General features: G+C 43.6%; 1 protein-coding gene across 1 annotated transcript; it reads left to right on the top strand.

Moving 5' to 3' along the window:
• The first annotated feature begins 12,548 nt into the window (after positions 1-12,548).
• Positions 12,549-15,507, top strand: LOC115559948 (G2/M phase-specific E3 ubiquitin-protein ligase-like). Its single transcript, XM_030379170.1, has 5 exons — positions 12,549-12,953; positions 13,131-13,309; positions 13,529-13,701; positions 14,591-14,805; positions 15,136-15,507. The coding sequence occupies exons 1-5, from the start codon at positions 12,650-12,652 to the stop codon at positions 15,399-15,401; spliced, it is 1,137 nt and encodes a 378-aa protein (XP_030235030.1). The 5' UTR covers positions 12,549-12,649; the 3' UTR covers positions 15,402-15,507.
• The last annotated feature ends 6,857 nt before the right edge of the window (positions 15,508-22,364 follow it).

The raw sequence follows: 22,364 nt of genomic DNA, 5'->3' as shown, positions 1-22,364 counted from the left end.
AAGCCAGCTACGGAAACATTTAAGGAAGTTTTCCTTCAGGTTGAGGTGATAGCTGACCATTATCGTCTCTCTTGCATGAAAAAACCTACACTTGAATGATCTTGAACGCTCAAAAAATGTATATACATTTTGAACGGATTATGCAAACTGAAAATATTGCGTTTTTCTAACTTGGCATCTAATTGCGCTTTTCCACTATGGGTACTGACTCTTATCCGCTTTTTGCTCCGTTATCCAGTGGAGATTTAAGTACCACTCGATGTAGCTGTTTGTCATGGCGACGCCACATGAAAGCAACGCCTCGCATTCCCCGTTCGTCAGCTACCAAAGAGAGGAACGTCTGCACCTCAATGGATAACCACAAAATGTTTTTTTCGGTTTGCCATATTCTTGCTCCAGAGGGCACATCATCATCAGGGGCAACCTAGGGCACTCCTTAATTTTTGGTCACGTGTAAAGGGCAGCCAATAAGGCACTTTCTCTAATTTTCACCACCATAGAGGGCACTTTAGCACACTTTTTCAAACATGGGGGCACCATACTGGCAGAAGGGCACTAGAAGGGCATCGGACGGCAGAAGAGCACTATCAGGGCACAAGAAGGGCACTATTTTTATTTTTTATTTATTTATTTATTTATTTATTTATTTATTTATTTATTTATTTATTTATTTATTTTAACTTAAATGTATTATTTGTTCTATCTATCTTGTAAAACAAATCTTGGCATTCAGTCTGTGGAAACAAAGGAAGAATTTCACTGCACAACTGAGAACGTCTCATTTATGCATATGACAATAAACACTTTGAATTGAATTGAATTGAATAAGGACCAGACGAGTAGAAGGGCACTATCAGGGCACTAGAAAGGCACTAGAAGGGCATTGGTAGGGCACTGGAAGGGCAATAGAAAGACCAGACGGCTGAAGGGTACTATTAGGGTACTAGAAAGGCACTAGAAGGGGACTAGAAGGACCAGACAGGCAGAAGGGCATTATCAGGGTTCTAGAAGGGAACTATCAGGGTTCTAGAAGGGCACTATCAGGGTTCTAGAAGGGCACTATCAGGTTACTAGAAGGGCACTATCAGGGTACTAGAAAGGCACCAGATGGGCAGAGGGGCACTTGAAGGACCAGAGGGGCAGAAGGGGACTAACAGGGCACTAGAAGGACACCAGATGGGCAGAAGGGCACTATCAGGGTACTAAAGGGGGCACTAAAAGGGCACCAGACGGGCAGAAGGGGACTATAAGGGCACTCATTAAGGCGGATGTGGTGGAAAAACAGTTTTTGAGATAGGAAGGTCCTACCGCCCTGAAATTTGAATACCTTATTCTAGGGCCTAACTGGGACCCCCGCACCGAAACTTGGCCCGGTCGGACCCCGAGAGCAGGAAGGGGGGGCCCTTCCTTCCCGAAACTTGGCCCAGTCGGACCCCGAGTGCAGGAAGGGGGGGCCTGGACTTTCATAATCTTCGCTCGGTGAATGTAAAGGATGTTTGGTCGGATGTTATGACAAAGAATCATAATGTGAATGGGAATATTCTATAAATGTCTTTATATCACCTTTCGTCTCAACACTTCTGCTGCAGCCGCTTAAAGTCTCACTCCGAGAACCTTAAAATATGAATCAATCCATTAGAAGTATGAAAATATCTTCCCGGAGGCGTAACGGGGCAAACAAGGTGTCCTTTGACATCTACATTTCGAGGCGATTGCAACAGTGCCACCTATGATCATATTTGAATACGTTTCGGGGTAGTAATTAGCTGTCGATTTTGGAGGCCTTTATCAATAATGACCATTTATAGATTTGCTTCCCGATGGAGATTTTTGACAAATTACATGTTATTTAGCATCTACACGTTGAGCTGACTCCAATGAGATCAAGCTCGCCCTCTTGCCACACCGAGATCATGTCCTAGAGACCTAGACCATAGGTGTACCATGTAAAATACATGTTACAATTTGCCCACAGAGTGTCATGCTTGGTGTCATTGGACTCAGCTCAATGTGTAGATGCTAAATAACATGTCATTTGTCACAAATTTATATCGGGAAGCAAATCAATAGCTGCTCCTTATTGATTAAGGCCTCCAATTTCGACAGCTAATTACTACCATTAAACATGTTCGAATATGCTCATGTGTGGCACCGTTGCAATCGCCTGGAAGCGTAGATGTTGAAGGACACCTTGTTCATCCTCTTACACCACCGGGAAGATATTTACATGCTTCTGATTGACTAATGAATTGATTCAGCTATTCCCCCAGAAGTCTGGGGTCAAAAGGTCAAAAGGAGACGGCACCACCCCGCTTATGAGACAAAAGTTAATGTGTATTTCTCTGATAACTTTTAGTCATTATTAAAGAGAGGCCTGATGCAAACAACGTTTTCACCGGAGAAAGAGGTTAAAGCTTAGAAATAAACACTAGGGGTTCACAGGTGGGACTGTCAAGCTAGCCCATATTTAGAAGAAATAGAACGCATAATATGCCTTCTATTTCTAGATCGACATAATCAACATAATCACTGTCTCATCCCCGTCAGACGCCATAGTGCTAGTGCTAGTATGCGTCTACCTCATGTGCAGTGGTGTATAAAGTACTCAAAAGCCATACTTAAGTAAAAGTACAGATACCTTACTGGAAAATTACTTAAGTAAAAGTAAAAGTCACCTTTTAGAATAGTACTTAAGTAAAAGTATTAAAGTATCTGATCTTTACTGTACTTAAGTATCAAAAGTACTTTTCTGATATTAAATGTACTTAAGTACTGAAAGTAAAAGTACAAGTAACCGCTGTTAATAAAAAAGCAAAGGGTCAGAATTTTGAGAATAAGTAAGGAATAATCACCGAGAGGCCGGGCAATAAACAGTTTGATATGCCCGGCTCGTGGACGGCTTACCGCCCGAGACGAAGTCGAGGGCGGTAACCTTCCGCGAGCCGGGCATATCAAACTGTTTATTGCCCTGCCTTGAGGTGATTATTCCGTTTATTCTACTTCGCGCCGGCCAACATAATAAAACAATTCAAATACTTTAATAATTAGCCTTTTTCTTATTCGTATTGCATGCTTATTAAATGTATGCTCTGCTTAAGTTCATCTCCCTCGAAAAGTAGTTCCCTTTAGAACTTCGGTGAATAACGTTAGCTCAACTGTAGGTAACGCGTTTCTATAGCAACCAAACAAGGCTGGATCTGATCTCACTAGTTTAACAACGTTGTTACATTCGTATCAAGTCAGCTTTAATGACGATCGATCAAACATGCACTCCTTGGTTTATTTTTACAACGGACCTCATGTTTGAAATGTATGTGATAGAAAACGATACAAGCGGCGTATTGATCTACTGTGCTCAGTCAGCAGCAAGTAGAGTGTGAAGTGTATAAGATAGTGTTGTAATACTGCGTGTACAAACCAGCCTGATACAAATAGTAGAATTTTGATAGCCCTTGCCCTCGTCCTAGCCATGCATTTGTGTGTTGACAGTCGTAGGAGTTTTGATCGACGTAGCAACAGTAACTAAGCAAGGGGGCTTTGCGAACGTGCGCTGGGACAGCTGATTCGCCAAACAGGCTCGCAGTCTGTGTTCTACCACAGTCCCCGACGTTATTCTCATATCTCTCATGATTCTTTTTTTTTTTTCTAAAGATGAGTTGATTTTGTAACGAGTAACGAAGGTTTCAAGCGAAATGTAGCGGAGTAAAAGTATCCGTTTTCTTCGCAAAATGTAGCGAAGTAAAAGTAAAAGTACAGAGAAATATAAGTAGTAAAGTAAAGTACAAATATCCAAAAAAACTACTTAAGTACAGTAACGAAGTATTTCTACTTCGCTACTATACAACACTGCTCATGTGACATCATCGCCGAATTGCGTAAAAAATAACCGTTACTAACCAAAAACGACAAAAACTGGACTTTAACACCATTTTGGAGACATTTCTAACTTTATATACATATTTTGAGTGCTTTATGTACCCATTAATTGAAACTTCCGGTTAACCTGCACCATGGGCTTTAAGATGTGTAGACACAGCTGGCCTGTGGCCAAGTTTTTGAAGTCTGGGGTCAAAAGGTCCAAAGGAGCCGGCACCACGCTGCTTATGAGACAACAAAAAGTGAATGTTCATTTCTCTCCTAAATTGTTGTCATTATTAAAGAGACGCCTGATTCTCAGATATGCATGTTGGATGGCTAGGGTATAGGTCTGGGAAGAACTTCAGGCCAAAATCTTGCAAGCGAGCCGCTGGGTGCAGGTGCAACGAGATGGAGCACTTGCTGAGTCATTTCCTGTAGGGCTGGAGCCACAGGTTGAAGCGTATGCGTCCTTTGAGACCCCCTTTGATGTATAATAGACCTCAAGGTTCAGCTTACTTAAATGTTGTCGACCCAGTCACCTATTGCATCACTTCCTTTAGGGCTTCGGCCTCCTAATTGATCATTGTAGTATAATTGAATGCCGTCTTTCATATATATGATACCTCCACCACTGGGACGTGGCAACAATTCTCCAAATCCATATGGGGAGGGGGGGGTGATGCTTGTGGACAGTAGGGTTGTACACTAGACATAAATAGGAAGCAAACTCAGGAGAAGGAATGACCTCTCACAAATATTTATTGAATAAATTGTTTCAAATAACCCTGCCTCGTTTAATCAATGAGCTTGGTGTTTTGCTTTAGAAAATAGGTTATAGAAGAAGACTAAACTGCAGAAAAAACCCATCCAAGCTGCCTTTTAAGGATACCTTGGAATATCTGTCTCTTTTTTAACCATCGGACCCTAGTTTACGACAAAAAACACACAATTGAGGGCAGCTCCTTTGCTGCGTGATTTTTAGAGCCATGTAAAGATTAGAGGGGGCGATCGATAGCAACCACCATAGCAACCATAACGGTCAAGTGACTGGATGCAGCCCCGTTGAAAAAAATAGAATACCACCCTACACACTGAGGAGAATAATGATATTTAAATTATTATGACCATGAAGTCTTTTTTTGCATGGGTTTACATTTTGTTCTGTGTAGCATGGAAAAATCGGAGAAACACTCCCATTCAGAATGCATTGGTTTACATTTCGTTCTTTGGAGCACGGTCATTTTTATTTATTTTCAGTTTTTGAGGAGGTGCTTCAAAGATGCAAATTTTTCTGCAATAATCCAAAATCCAATGGAAAAACCCGTTGGCTTTTTGTCAAGGGAACCCAGGGCGACGCTCACTTCCGGGTTGGCCAACATACGTCATCCCTCCACCACTCTATACTGTAATAACACATGTTCAAGTTGAATGATGATGAATGAATTTATTCTTTATTCTGCCTTAGTATTTATTTATTTATTTAGCAGCGAAATGCATTGTGTGTGTGTGTGTGTGTGTGTGTGTGTGTGTGTGTGTGTGTGTGTGTGTGTGTGTGTGTGTGTGTGTGTGTGTGTGTGTGTGTGTGTGTGTGTGTGTGTGTGTGTGTGTATAAAACGCTATTTTATGTTGAAATGCGACGTAATCCAGTGTTCACGAAAACGTACACCGTCAACGTATGCTTTTGGCAACTGGGTTGGCTCTCTCAGATATACGTGTTTCTAACAAGATGATATCATTAAAAGTTACATAAAGTAACGGTTTAATAACACAAACGCAGGAAACACGTGAGCTGATAGTTTAGCGAAAGCAGCGTCCCTAACAACCTGACGTCGTTGAAACATGCGAGCCGATAAAATCTTCCTAATAACTATAAAACTAAAGATCAGACACAATCACTGACTGAAGATTATGCAAGTAAAAAGTAGATTTCTCGCTAGAAATGTTATTGGAAACACGTTTAACGGTGAATCGGTCCTAAAATATTGCATTTCCCATTCAGATAATAAAGATTAATAAAGATCATACACATTCACTGACTGAAGATTATTCAAGGAAAAAGTATATTTCTCGCTAGAAATGTCATTAGAAACACGTTTAATGGTGAATCTGTCCTAAAATATTGCATTTCCCATTCAGTTAATGCTGGGTTTTGCGTATGCACGCGAAAAGGTCATTTGGCGTATGTACTGTACGCATTTTGAAAGTGTCAAACCGTGCGATCTGTACGCATATTGGTGAGACTGGGTTGACTGATGTCTTTTTGAATATTTATTTTCTTTTAAACTCTCTCTGAAAAACAGTAAACTTTAATAAACAGAAAAAACGCTGTGACAACGTTAGCGCCATAAACCTAATACAGAGTCCATCTTCTTCTGAAACCCATGAGTCCGTGACTGGTTTTATATCTCTGATGGCGCGTTTTCCCATAATTCCCTGGGATAGATATTTAAACAAACTTAACACAAAGCAATGACACAATATCTATTTTTAACAGTACAACTTCAATCATTTTTAACCAAATAATAAAATCATGAATTCAACAAATAACAAAATCATGAATTAAACAATTAAGTTAAATACATATTTAAATCTCTGTAATGTCCAGACTGTCTCTGAGACAGTTACATCGGGGAACATAGGACCCTTTTTGGGAAAAGCGGGGAACATAGGACCCTTTTTTAAAAAAAAGGGTCCTATGTTCCCCAGTCTCATACAAAGAGGGGAACATAGGACCCGGGGAACATAGGACCCGGGGAAGACACGCTCCCGTTATTACGACTTGTCGCATTCAAGTGCTCTGGTCGTAAATAAAAAAACCTCAATGGACGATACAAAGTTTTTTCTCCATTTAGGATTTGTATCGTATCTACTGCAGAGCTCATTTTTGTTACAGCAGCAATTTCCAATTCACAATTAAAAATGATGTGCTCGTAATCGGAGATAGGCTACTGTAAATACATCTATGCAGATGAGTAGGCCTGCAGGAAGGAAGCATCCCCCCCCTCCCCCCACATGACCGTTCACATCATAGACATCTTATAGGTTCACATTGACTGTTGCACTGCACGCAATTGACGGCAATGGCGGATTCACAAGATTCAGATCAGCGGTAAGTTTGTCCTATATATTATAAAATTGACTTTGAATGGTGAGTCAGCATTTACTACGACGGAGTATTAAAGAAAAAAATATTTTTGACACATCGACTAGTAAATTAACACGTCTGTTCAGGGCCCCCTGCTGAACAGACGCATTTTTCCGCACAACTTTTTCAGCTTTTCAACACTAATCACCACACTGGCTCTGCCCTAAAACAGCGAGGATCTCTTTATTGTTAAACCCGATTCTGAAATACAATTTTACCAAGTTATCCACACATCCATTGGATTCAGTGCAGGCCCTGTGGAGCGGGACCTGCACAGGGCCTCAACTATCCTCAACATTTCGAGTTTACTTTAAAATCGACCAATCGAGATTAAAGTCGACATAATATTTCAACTTTATTCTCGACATTTCGAGTTTAATCTCGAAATGTCGAGATTATGGTCGACATGACATTACAATTTTATTCTCGACATTTCGAGTTTAAAGTCGACGTGTCGACTTTAATCTCGTCACGGCAAAAATATTTATTTTCTTCATGTGTGGCCCTACTACTCCGTCGTAATTTACACTATTGCAATTCATATCATTATTAAAGTTTTTCATCTTATTCCGTAACTTTTTGGCTCAATAACTTCAGAAGTTTTAACCATTTTACATTTAGATGAATAGGCCTATGTTATGGCTAGGAAGGGCTGAAGTAAAAAAAAAAATTGAGTGTGACTTTTTAAAGAATGCACTGGTTAAATGTAAATATATATATATCAATATATATTATTGATATAAATATAAAGGTTAAATATGCCAATAAAGATGTCAGGCTACTAGCTGCTATCATGAGATCATGTATTTATTTAGAAAAGATATTACCAGTTAAAAAGCATACCCCATGATGCAAAAGTATTTTGCGTGCACATTAGGGCTGCCACCTGAAAGTCGATGATTCGATCAGTCGGGAACCCCCACAGTCTTTTTTTTTTTTTCTTTGTCAGTGGTGTGCATTAATAAAACCTATTAATATATAACTAAAAAATTAACTACAAATATTTAATGTGGGTCCCGCCGTTTTATTTTCTTCAAAACAGGGCGAGAACATTGATGGCGGAGCTGAGCCAGCTCCTGCAGCAGTATGGACCACCTCCTGCCCCCTCCCTGCCTCAGGCCACCCCACCTGCCTTCCCCTCCCTGCCTCAAGCCACCCCACCTGCCTTCCCCTCACTGCCTCAAGCCACCCCACCTGCCTTCCCCTCACTGCCTCAAGCCACCCCACCTGCCTTCCCCTCACTGCCTCAAGCCACCCCACCTGCCTTCCCCTCCCTGCCTCAAGCCACCCCACCTGCCTTCCCCTCCCTGCCTCAAGCCTACCCACCTGCCTTCCCCTCCCTGCCTCAAGCCACCCCACCTGCCTTCCCCTCCCTGCCTCAAGCCTACCCACCTGCCTTCCCCTCCCTGCCTCAAGCCACCCCACCTGCCTTCCCCTCATTCCCCTCCCTTCATCAACTCAACCGCCCTGACACTGTTAGGGCGGGTCTTGGAAGGCTTTTTCAGCCCTACAAAAAAAAGAAAAAAGATTTTGCACAACCATGGGGGCATAGGTTTTTTTGTTGTGCCTCTACAGTCCAAATTCAAATTCCAACGGTAGAGGAGACCTCCAGCCTCCAGGCAGCTGGCCTTGGAACAAAACAAGTCATCTTCCCAGATGTGCGATGCACATCTGGGCAATTCATTGCAGTCTTAGAAGATGTTTTTCCACCCCTAAAACTAGCGGGAGGATTCAAGATCATGAGGAGCTGCCGCAGCAGGGATCTGATTGACATTCCTATGCCTGCAGGGGGCTATACAGTGAGCTTTCTGAAAAACAACAGCAGCCTAAATAAGGCAGTGGCCTATATAGTCCCCATGCAGCATAACATCACTTTAAAGGAGGTTGAAAATGTAAGAAATACCTTATAATCTCTCTTTTGTTTACATGTTAAATTTAGCTGTGATACACCATCATTTCTGTACATTACATTTAAGGAGGACGACGTGGGGCATCTCTACCCTCAGGAGATGTGCTGCAGGTGTAACTCTGCAGTTCCGTTGCATCTTTTGCAGAGCCACCTGCAGAACTGCACCAGCAGGTAAGCAAATGTCACTATTCCGTTACTTTTTCAGTTCCAGTACAGATTTTTTTTAGTGAGCATATGTGAGCCAAAGCTAAACTTTTCCTACGTATAGTTGATTAAATGACTATCAATCATCTTGGTTGGTGGTTCTTATTATTATGCACTCTGATAGTGTTGACTGCTGTGACCAAGAAAATCTAATGTTGTTAATACACAGCCAAGGCTCTGTAAACTTGTATGTAGACAAAGGGTATGTAAACAAAGGGGCCCACCATAGCTGGCAACATGCCTGTTAACATGCAAGTTTACAGAGCCAAGGTGTCGTAATAACAATGTTGTTTTGTTTAGCACACACACACAGTAAGGACAGGTAGCGGCTCATGAGGAGATATTCACAGATTCTGACAAAGTGATCTTCACAAGAAACGTTCTCCACAATAGCTGACTCCACCCTTAAGAAGAATACAAAAATAAAATGTTTTGCTTGATAACATTTACACAGCCATGTATATTTATACAGTACATCTCTTTTAACACAACTTTTCATACATAACCTGTCATATTTATGTTAATCTACATCTTTGTTATGTTCTGTAGCATTGGAACAATGGGGACCGACTCCAGCAGGACGTGAGTAAAAATGTGATCTACATATTATTTTTTGCTCAAGATAGATTACAACGTCACAGAAAACATAAGAGAGGTCATTAGGGATGAGAATCGAGCGCCGGTTCCTATTCAGAACCGGTGCCCAGTGAACCAATTCTTTGGAATTGTCAGCAAACATTCATTTTTTTGATAAGATAAGATATTCCTTTATTAATCCCCCTTAGGAGAAATTCGCAGTGACCAGCAGTACAGTGGGAAAAGAGAGTGCTACAAGAGTATGCATACAATAAATGTACCAATTTGAAATAAAATATAATTAAACTATTAGAATAAAGATAACATACTATACTACATGTAACTCTCCGTTTTTTAGTGACTTGTCTATTAAAAAAAAAATATGACTTTGAGTATAAATGTAAATGTGCCAATGTGCAGAGGTTCCTGAGGTAATGCAAATGAAATAGCTAACAAGGTTTAACTAACAAGGTTATCAAGGCTACTCTTACACCTCACCTCCACAAAAAACAACAACAATATTTCTCTTTCCCCTTGTGTCTATCCGCCAACCATCTCAGTACCACACTAGAACATGTGTAGGTTTCACAGGACAGAAAGTCCAACAACAGGTCAAATCATTATTAATCTAAATTAACACATTAATTTGACAGCCCTAATTATTATAATACAGTGAAGAATCAAAGGACTGATTATGATTAATATCACATGAAATGTGTTCTTTTTAAAAACAAGATTTGAACTGTACTATGTTGTGTGCTTGTTCTCTTTTTTGTGTCATTAAGGACTATTCAGCAGCAGAGCACATGGTCCATGAGGATTTGCCTGTTGCAGAATCATCAGTTGCTTTTCAACTGCCGGCAAGGTAATAAACAAATTAGTCTTTCATGTTCTATTAGATGAAGGCTCATTGTATTATTAAACCAGAATCCATTTGACTTTGTTGTTGTTTTTCATGTGTTTTTCAGCTGAACCTGTTAAAACATGGCAGGTTCCAAAGGGCCTGACTGCTGCTGGCTTTGTCGCCTACTTAAAGTCAGTTTACCCCCAAATGGAGAGGAGAAACTTTCAGTTCTGCAAAGTTAACCGCCACAGGGTCCTGATCTCCCTTGAGGAGAAAACCCCTGAACAATTACGTTCCAGTGGAGTGTTGGGTCGTTCGGCTCTATATATTCGCCCTGAGGTTAAGTATTGTTCTTTATTGAATTTTTCTGTTGTTGTACAAAATAGATTAGATAGATAGAGAGTGAGTTCCAAGAGAAAATAATTAATGGTGTTTTCCCTTTCTCTGCACAAAAGCATACATGAGAAATTGTCATGCACTTAGTGATGTATTTGAAGTGCACAATACAAATAAATTATAACTATTGTTTTGTGTGTAATCTCACCCTTTATGCATCTGGAACATCAAATCAGACAAGTGATGAGGATGAAGGAATGCTGGTAAGTTTACTTAACTAAGCTGTTATTATCCGTGACATACAGTAAATGAAATAGTACAATAAACTGGCAAATAGTAAATTAGATACCACCTTATAGTAAGGATGACAAATTTATCCAGTAAATCAAAATTATTTTCTCTCCATAGCCAACATACATCATTTATGATTAGAAGGCATATGTATTTAATTCACTAAAACTTCTGAAGGGTTAACAGATTGGAAAGTATACTTAACTGTGTGCACCCCAGTTAACAAGGTCCAGCATTTTTTTAACTCTAGATATGTTTACAGGACTTGTCTGATGGAGAAGTAGACCTGACCCAGGATGAAGAGCAAACGGTAAAGCAAGCGAGATCTAAGAGTTATTCAAATTAAATCTAATGCATAGGAATGGTAGTTAAAGTGCTACAAGAAGAAAGCCATAGTAATTACAACCATACTGACCTTGAGCAACAGGAGGAGAAACATTGTCTGCTTTGTTTGATTTTCGGCAGTGATCGTAGCACAAATACAACACACAAATCAAAAAAAGAAAGAAAAATTGCAATGACAAATGAGAAAAATGACTGTCAATCTCTGGCCAGGTATATACTGAAGGGCCAATCAAGGTCTTTCCTTGATTTATAGATAGAGTGATATATCCACCCCCTTTTATTCTGTTTTCGGTTCCTACACCAATGTATAGAGAAAATTTGAATGTTTTGGGCATACAGCTCTGTTAAACATTAAGAGACCAGTCTGGATTTTTCTTAAATCTTCATCTCTACATTACTTAATGGAAATGCTCTTAATGATTATATTCTTAATGCGAATTTGGTAGACATGTTTTCGGTAGTTTATAGTATAAAACCAAAATGTTCATTCTACTCAAACATATGCCGATAAATAGCAAAACGAGACACTGAACATTTGAGTGGTCAGGGAGTGGTCAGTGGTCTCAATTTTTTCCAGAGCTGTATATTGAATGGTGATTAATCATTATGAATCATGATTAATCCACAGCTACCCTGTGATTAATCAGATTAATTAATTATTAATTGTTTGACAGCCGTAATATACAGCATATACAGTATATATACCTAAAAATACAACGCTGCATGTGTCTGTAGTTGGTTTGTTTGTTCAAATATATGTGACTGATTTTGCTGACCACACACTATTATTTTATGTTTATAGCATTCACCCATTGCAGTAACGAGGGTGGCTGCATCCCCTTCTCCACCCGGCTCCTCTCCACAACCCAGATCCCCTTCTCCACCCGGCTCCTCTCCACAACCCAGATCCCCTTCTCCACCCAGCTCCTCTCCACAACCCAGATCCCCTTCTCCACCCAGATCCCCTTCTCCACCCGGCTCCTCTCCACAACCCAGATCCCCTTCTCCACCCAGATCCCCTTCTCCACCCGGCTCCTCTCCACAACCCAGATCCCCTTCTCCACCCAGATCCCCTTCTCCACCGAGATCCCCTTCCCCACCCAGATCCCCTTCTCCACCCAGATCAGATTCCCTGCAAGGCATGAAAAATATCTTGCAGGCACTACGTGCAAATGTAGCCGAGCTGACCCCAACTGCAAACTGTTTTAACGTAGTTAGGTCAGACATTTTGCAGAGTGCAATTAGAACAGTACAGAGGAGGGCATTTAACCCGACATGTAAAATAGATGTGGTGTTCATGGACACACTAGACGGGTCCAGAGAAGGTTCCGTCGACACTGGGGGACCAACAAGGGAGTTCCTAACCCTTCTTATGAGGGCAATTCTGGCATCCAGATTCTTCGTTGGACCAGAAGACAGCAAGCACCTAAGCCTGGATTCCATTGGTATGTTGATGACAGGACATTGCAGACACACAAACGTATATAAAAAAAATGGCCCAAACATGTACAAGGTAATAAGATATCCTAGCAAAGTTATATTGGTTTTCAACCTCAGGTACCAGTACATTAAAAAACTTTGAAACTTTCCTACAATATTTAAAATGTTGTTTGTACTTTCAGGACTTAACCGGGGGACCTATGTCACCATTGGCAAGATGATCTCCATTTGTATTGTCCATGGAGGAGTGGGGCCCCATGTCTTTTCAGCGAGACTGCTCTGCCAGCTCACAGGGGAACCAGCTCCCCCTGTTGATGTGATGGAGATCGATGACGAGGAACTGAGGAGTCAGATCCTGAGGGCAAGTTACAAATGAATGAAAGAAATATTCCTCCTTTTGAAGACCATATAATAATTTGCTTGCACAGTTCAGATCATTAATGGATCCACCTTCAAAAATATGTCAAGTTATTTGAACATACTGGTTGTCTAATATATTTTAACACATTTGATGGAACTTAATGGTCATAGAGTTGTGTCATTATTTCTTAAGGACTCAATAACTATCTTTTCCTTACAGATCAAACAGGCATCATCCATACTGGAGGTCCATGCTGCTATAGCCAGTGCAGCCTCAAATCTGGCGCTATTGGGATCCCTGACGGTTATCAGAACGATGACAGACAGGGATGAGGTTGTGGAGTCTGCGCTAAAGTTCTATTTGGACAACCGACTACATGTCCCTCTCCAACAGTAAGTGTTTATCATTTTAGCCCAATATGTAGATTCATTTAATATGAAAAGTGTCTGCTTAATGCACTGCATAAACCAGGTCAAGCAGGTAGGCAGGGTGTTACGCCCCATTCTAGGGGCCTAGGACGCAACATGAAAAACCCCCACCTTCCCCAACTCCCAAGTAGCCACGAGCACACACGTTATTCAGTTTTAACCGAAAACAGGATTTTTTCACACAATATTATCAACGTAAGTAAGGTAGGCTTCAGAGTGGGGCCAGTCCAAAATAACAAACCAAACTTCCCTATCTGAAACAAAATGGACAATCAACAATCAACTCAGCTCCCTTTCTAATAATAACAAGAGAAAACAATACACACCGATATAGCAGCCCAACCCTACTATTTCACAGAGAAACTTCTAAACTGAAATACAGGACTTAGTAAACATGTGGCTTGTTGGAGGAGGATGGAAGTGTTGGCTGCCACGGTGGCCATCTTGACTCCTTTTATTCCTGTTGGGGTTTCCTGCCTCGGCCAATCACCGTCCCCGGCCGAAATGAGTGGCCCAATCCCCACCCAGGAATGGCACACTCCTATTTACATAGGAGATCGACAAGAAACACAAAGCCACACACACAAACGCAACAGAATGCAAAAACTACGGCCACAGTCTTAACAGTGTTATACAGGAGATCACTTACCAGATCGCTCCCCTACTGCTGACATTAATTTTTCCTTTGTTACTTTGAGTAAGGTAGGTTTTCATGGGATTTGTTAAAACAATGCCAAATGTAATTATTCCACGACCCTAATCTTTTAAAATAATGTTTTAAACCTAAAAAGGCACTGTTTTCCTATTCAAGTAGTAATGTCACTAATACAATCTTTTGGAATTTCTTTCAAAGATTGCGGCAAGGTTTGGAGTGCTTGGGGGTGCTGCAGGCGGCAGTAGGGAGCACTGCTTTTAGAAGGCTGTTTTCAGGTGGACCCCCTGCCCCACTGACAGCAGAGCAGGTGATGCATATGTTTGCAGTCAACTACTCGGTTCGAGGGAGCTCACGCAGGTCAGAGGAGGAGCGGGCAGTTGGCTACTGGAGGGACTGGCTCATCGATGTTGAAGGTATGCATACTTTGGTAACTTGAAATGAAAAATGGGAATTGATGAAATAGGGCATGGCAACCAACTGTGCCTGAGGACGTTTAAGTTTCATCAAACGTTGCGCCCACTGCAACGAACACCGGAGCCAATATGGTACGCGCTCTATCCACTACGCCCGATAGATTGCCTTCTTAACTGAGTTGTTCATAGGGAGCCTAGCGGTGTACAGACTTCTGACTTTCTTTTATCCCGTCAGACATTTTGGTCCACAATAAAAAATGTAGGTCACAGAAATCCCAACATTTGCCTTGAGTAATTATATTGACTGAAGTCTTATCTTTTACATTGCAGCTGGAGATGCTGTTTTGGTGGTGGAGGACACGGAGAACAGAGTGACGCTGAACCAGCTCCTCATGTTCGTCACTGGGGCAGACAGAGTTCCTCCCCTGGGATTCCCAGGAGAGCCAACTATAAACTTTTTGCACACTGTCACGGTCTTCCCGGAAGCAAACACCTGTGCTATGATTCTAAAGTTGCCGCTACACAACACATTTGAATCCTTCTCTGATTCGATGATATCAGGAATCATCCAGTCCCCCTGTTTTGGTTATGCCTAATTTTTTGCTGCTATTTAAACTTTTTTTTTGCATGTTTTGCATCTTTAAATATGTTGTTATGCATGTTCTGCATCTTTAAATAAACAATGTTCCAGTTCCACGTTTTTATGCTTTGCCAGACCCTTATTGGATGACTACAATCAAAGCTTTTGTTTGGCCGTCTGCCAAAATAATACATGTTGGCTTACAACTAGTGACTACAATTAAGTCTTCTATCTGCCCGATAATGTTTTTCTTCTTTCTTGCCTTCTCAAATTCAACATTTGTATGGTTGATGCTTAAAATTTACTTTGAAACACAGATAAATGCGGTTGTTAATTCACAAATGTTTTCTGTTTCATCAAAGAAATTCCATTGTGATCATTTACATTGTTACATTGATTTATATATTAACTACAACTTTTGAAAAAGGGTAAGTGAATAATATAGCCTAGGGGGTATAGGCCTGGGGGGTATTCCACGAACGGACGTTTAACAAACAGAGTTAACGCTGAACTCTAGGTTGAGTGAGCCTGTGCCAACTAAACCAGAGCTGTCGGTTCCACGGCACCGGTTATGCATTAGTTCAATCAACACAGGGTTGGTTAACACAGGGTTGTGCGCGTCCACGCCAAACCTATAAAGAAGTGATTTATGGATCATGGAAACCCTGATCGAAATGGGGAAACGGGCCGCTTGAAAGTGAAAATGTCATGTTGTCCTGGGAACCGGATTTTCAGTTCTAAACAACCGAACGAGAGATGGCGTTGAGATGTGCGAGAGATGTGTCGTTTCTTTCAAAATGAAAATAAATCAATATCAAGAGGTGAAAATCACTACCAATCGAAACATGTCGAGGCGTTAATGTATTCACTGCACGCTACTGTGGAGAAGGCTATTTAAATATATTAAAGATTTGCGTGAGAATCCATCTCTCCAGCAAAAAGTCATCCGGATATAGCCGTGGTCTTATAAATCTCTCCCGGTGGATTGCACGAATAATTGGCGAGATCTGTTTTAAAACAGTTTGTCTTTTTAACACATAAAAACGAACGTTTTTTATAAAAATGTCATCAACTTATTCATCAACAAGTCATTAGATATATTAATACCAGAAAATAATGAAGAAAAAAATTATATATATATGGGAATCGAACCCCAGTCCCAACGGCGGCGGCGTGCATATCCTCTCCACACGGCGGCGGCGTAGCAGCTCCACACGTTCATTTCACACGTTGTTATCCTTCTCCAGGGAATCCTGGCACTATCCACTCGCCATAAGTGGATAGTGCCAGGATTCCCTGGAGAAGGATAACAACGTGTGAAATGAACGTGTGGAGAAGCTACGCCGCCGCCGTGTGGAGAGGATATGCACGCCGCCGCCGTTGGGACTGGGGATCGATTCCCAGTCTCTATATATAATTTTTTCTTCATTATTTTCTGATATTAATATATCCAATGACTTGTTGATGAATAAGTTGATGACATTTTATAAAAAACGTTAGTTTTTATGTGTCAAAAAGACAAACTGTTTTAAAACAGATCTCAAAAATGTTTTGATGATTGATGCAGAGGGGTATTCCACAAAGCCGGTTTTATCATATAACCGGGCAAATTAACCCAGGGTTTGCGGTAACCCTAGGGTTTCCGTTCCAAAATGAACACGGTATGTTAGTTACTATAGCAACATATGCTCTGAATCAAACCTGGTCGGACCAGGTTTTGTGCAGGTTAAGTTTGGAACATAACCCGGTTTTGGGGATTTAAAGCTGCGTTCACCGCAGAGTCCATGTGTTCACAATGGCATGCCCTTTTGATACCGGAGCGCCAATTATTCGTGCAATCCACCGGGAGAGAGACCACGGCTATATCCGGATGACTTTTTGCTGGAGAGATACAGATTCTCACGCAAATCTTTAATATATTTAAATAGCCTTCTCTCTAGTTCAGGAGTTCTCACGGCGACGTAGGGTAGCAGGCGTCTTAGTGGCGACGAACTTATCCACACGTCGAGAGTAGACGTACATTTTGTCTGAATTTCCTTATGTACGTCGCCGTGACAACGTGTGAAATGAACGTGTGGAGAAGCTACGCCGCCGCCGTGTGGAGAGGATATGCACGCCGCCGCCGTTGGGACTGGGGATCGATTCCCAGTCTCTATATATAATTTTTTCTTCATTATTTTCTGATATTAATGTATCAAATGACTTGTTGATGAATAAGTTGATGACATTTTATAAAAAACGTTAGTTTTTATGTGTCAAAAAGACAAACTGTTTTAAAACAGATCTCAAAAATGTTTTGATGATTGATGCAGAGGGGTATTCCACAAAGCCGGTTTTATCACATAACCGGGCAAATTAACCCAGGGTTTGCGGTAACCCTAGGGTTTCCGTTCCAAAAGGGACACGGTATGTTAGTTACTATAGCAACATATGCTCTGAATCAAACCTGGTCGGACCAGGTTTTGTGCAGGTTAAGTTTGGAACATAACGGTTTTGGGGATTTAAAGCTGCGTTCACCGCAGAGTCCATGTGTTCACAATGGCATGCCCTGTTGATACCGGAGCGCCAATTATTCGTGCAATCCACCGGGAGAGATTTGTAAGACCACGGCTATATTCGGATGACTTTTTGCTGGAGAGATACCGATTCTCACGCAAATCTTTAATATATTTAAATAGCCTTCTCTCTAGTTCAGGCGTTCTCACGGCGACGTAGGGTAGCAGGCGTCTTAGTGGCGACGAACTTATCCACACGTCGAGAGTAGACGTATATTTTGTCACAATTTCCTTATGTACGTCGCCGTGACACCGCCGCCGGTGGGCGGATCTTCCATGCCGTCGCCGTGACGTCGCTGCTGGTCTCTCGTCTGCAGTCCCAATCAATCCCATTCAAAATTTCACACGTTCCCACGGCGACGTAGGGTAGGCTGCTCCTTCGCCTCTTCCAGGGAATCCTAAGGTTTGGCACTATCCACTCGCCATATGCGGCACTCTGATTGCTCCCCCTGCCTGTGAGAGACCGTCTCGCCGCCAAGGGGGTCCTTTCGGCGGCCCCGAGGGCAGACGCTGGAGGCAGGGGAACCACGGTGCACTCGTGCGTTGTGGTGCTACGAGAATCATACACAGCCGCTCCTCTTGGACTCGGTCCAAGACTTGGGGAATCAGAGGGACGGGTGGGAAAGCGTACAGGAGTGTGTTCGGCCACGGTCTGTGTGCGAACGCATCCACCCCGAGTGGGGGATTGTCCTTCGCGCTGAGGGAGAATCACAGCTCTCCCGCGTGACGAATAGGTCGACCTCCGCCTTCCCAAACTCGCTCCATATCTTATTGGTCAGATCGTGTTGCAGCGTCCAGTCTCCTGGTTGGGGACCCCCCCTCGACATTATGTCGGCCCCTCTGTTCAGGACACCGGGGATCTACGCTGCTCTGATGGAGAGCAAGTTTGTGTGCGGCCAGTATAACAGCTGTGTCGCTATGCTCAGCAGCTGTGCCGAGCGCACGCCCCCTTGGAGATTTATGTATGCTGCTGTCGCCTTGTTGTCTGTGCGAATCATTACGTGTTGATTCGTCAGCATTGGGGCAAAGTGTTGGATCACTTTCAACACAGTGAGGAGCTCCAATGCGTTTATATTAGAGCTGTCAAGCGATTGAAATATTTAATCGTGATTAATCGCATTAATGTCATAGTTAACTCTAATTAATCGCGATTAATCGCAAATTTTATTTCTATGCTAAATATCCCTTGATTTTTTTGTCCCATAATTCTTCTCATTTTAATTCTCTTATCAACATGGTGAAGTGCATCGGCTTGCCTTGTGCAAATGATTTTTTATTGATAACAACATTGGCATATACACTCAAAACAGGACGATACAAAAAAAGAGCCTATAGTGCAATTAAACGACTGCTTTGAACATAGCAGTCAGGCTACTGCTTCTTTGATTTGAGCCAAAGAATTTTATTTTTTTTTTTTTTTTTTTTAATATAAAATAATTGCGTTAATCGCGCGATAAATTTTTTAACGCCGTTAAATTTGGTTTGCGTTAACGCCGTTAATAACGCGTTTAACTGTCAGCTCTAGTTTATATGCTTGGTCACGGGGGGCGGCCAAACGCCGCCCATTACGTGAAACTTGCATGTTCCTCCCCAGCCCGACAGAGAAGCATCTGTGAACACTGACATGCGTGACGTTGCTCTGCTCAACGTCACGCATGGTGCATTGGGTCAAATCGGGGCCCCCAGTGGGTCAATTCGGGGCCCACTGATAGGGGAATGGTCACTTTGCGCCGCCGTTGGCGCACCGGGTCGATGCGCAGGCAAGACAACCATCTCTGCAGCCGCCTCATGTGAAGCAGTCCCAGCGGCACCACCGTGTGAGTGGCTGACATCATGCCCAGCAGCCTCATGACAGAGAGGGCTGTCACAACGCTGCCTGGGGAACAGCGGCGGAGAAGAGATCACAGCGTCTCCATCCTCTGCTGTGAGAGCCGTGCTCTCATTACAGCTGAATCCAGCTCTCCCCCCGAATAGATCACACTCTGTGATGGGAAGGGGGAGCTTTTCTTCCAATTTATGGCGAAGCCTATATTCGACAGGTGAATTACCAGCTTTTTTGTTTGAATAGCTGCTTCCCCCTTGGAGCGAGCCATCAAAAGCAGATTGTCCAAGTAGAACAGTACTCTCATTCCTGTTGTGTGCAGCGGCCGGAGAGCCGTCTCTACGCATTTGGAAAACGTTTGTGGGGCTAGAGAATAGCCAAACGGGAGACGGTTGTGCTGGTACTGTGACCCTTGGAATGAGAAACGCAGGAATTTCCTGTGTTTGGGGATCACTGTGACGTGGAAGTAGGCGTCCTTCAAATCTATTGAGGTGAACCAGTCGCCCGGTTTTACACACTGTAACACGTGTCTGATTGTTAACATGTGAAACGGCCTCTCCGCGATGCATTTGTTGAATAGGGCTAGATCGAGAATCGGTCTCAGCCCTCCTGTTTTCTTGGGTCCCAGGAAATAACGGGAATAGAATCCCTGCATTTCCTCTCCCTTCGGGACAGTGGAAATCACTTTTTACGCTAGAAGTTGCTGGAGCTCTGCCAAAAGTGACAGCTGTTGATCCATGGATGACATCGTTGTTTCCACAATCCCGTTGAATCTTGGCGGGACGCAGCTGAACTGCAGGGTGTGACCCTTGCTGATCAGCCCACCCATCCATTTGGCCAGGGTGCATGCGTTCAGCCATTCTGAGTAATGCTCTGAAAACGGCTGTGCAGTCTCTTGTTTTGATGCGGCTGTCATGGAAACAAGCCACGCCTTAGCCCCTGTAGCCGCTGCGAGGGGAGGAGTCCTCCTCGCAGCCCATGGGGAGCTCTGCCCGAAAGGGCTGGGTTTGTGTGTCATTAGCAGAGGCATGCCCTGCCTGCTCAGCTTGTGACAAGAGCCTCCTCTCTCCTGAGCGTTTGGACGCGAAGAGGAATAACAATGTGACTGGGCAGCAGAGTGTTGACACAGTGAACGAGCTGTCATTCGTAGACAGAGAGCTCGTTTTAGCGGCCGTCTCGCAACATGTCATGCCAGGCATGATGTGGTGAGGGGAAAGTAATGTAGGGCTGGCTCGATCAATAATACGAGGTTTATTGACGGCCTGCCTACAGCACTTTGGTCAGTGAAAGTTGTGTGAAATGTGCTTTATAAATAAATTTTACTTACTTACTTTACTTACTTACTTACTGCCTATTTGTGGTGGGAGATGCATGTGAAACAGTTATGGCCGGGCCGATAGGCTCCGGCGTTAACTGTGTGGGGAGAAAACAGCCGTCTTTAGTACAGAGGTGTTTCTCGCTGTCACACGCTCCTCCCTCGCCCCGTAATAGCCGGCGCTTGTTGGGCGGGACATAGCCCCATGAGCCCACTGCCCGCGGGCCGCTCGCCGTAGCCTGCGATGGAGGCGGGCAGGGCTGGTAAGCCTGGGGGCCAGGAGGAGGATCTGCCGGCGGCTCCGTGACAGTGGCTGTCGGGTGCCTATGGCGGCGAGGGGAGCCTGGAGCGGAGCGCTGCTGCCCGGGTGGTTTTCGCCACGTCGACTGCCTGTTCGGCCAGACGATGAGGGTCAGCCACCATGTTATGTTCCAGCAGGGCGATGTTATTCATAACAACCTCTTGCTGCATCATACACTGATGCGCTCTGTCTGTAAGCTTGGCCATCAGCTGGTCTTTGGGAGTGGGGCAGCGGTCGCTGAGCCCCGGCTTCACTCCAAAGACAGCACACAGAGCGGGATCCAGCGGCGGTACTGCCCTGTAACCTCGGTCTGTCAGACCCTCCGTCTTCGTGACCTGGATAAATGTTTTCCCCGGGGCCCTGTGCTTCCCGGGCTCCGCCGCAGGCCCATTGAAGTACGGTCTGATGGCGGGAAACATCGGCCAGATCGGGTCGAGACGGGCGGGGTGTGTCGCAGCCTGGAGCCCCCAGATGCCATGCAGCTTGTCCAGGCGTTGGGGGGCCGGAGGCATGGGCACCGCAAGGCCAAGGTTTGCGGCTGCCCTAGTTAGCTCTGCCACCAAAGCACCAACCACTGGAAGTGAGGTGGCGGCAGAGACGGGCAATGCTGCTGCCCGGGGCCTCTCCATTCGGAGAGGGGAAGCCGGGGGAGACGCCCCCTCCTCGTCACGGTCGGAGTCGTCCATCTCCGAGCTCACTAGGAGAGAGAGGACATCGTCGAGCGGAACAGTAAAGTCGTCGGCCCATTCAGCAATGGCGGCGGCAGTGTCGGCTCTGCGCTGTCTGACGTCCAACGGCAGCGCCGCACAATGCCGACACAGACAGAGCGGCGAGAGCGCCAAGACGGCATGTTCATGCCCAAGGCAGCCCTCGCACACCTCATGGCCGCCATACGGCAAGATGTAACACGTGTTGCATGTCTTGCAGATATATTTTTTTTACTTCAGTATGCTACAGGATCGTCCTGAAGAGAATGTTAACAGAAC

This window comes from Gadus morhua, chromosome 2 (assembly GCF_902167405.1).
Source record: "Gadus morhua chromosome 2, gadMor3.0, whole genome shotgun sequence".
NCBI lineage: Eukaryota > Metazoa > Chordata > Actinopteri > Gadiformes > Gadidae > Gadus > Gadus morhua.
The sequence above is the reverse complement of the archived record's forward strand: the minus strand, read 5'-3'. Positions and strand labels throughout refer to the sequence as shown.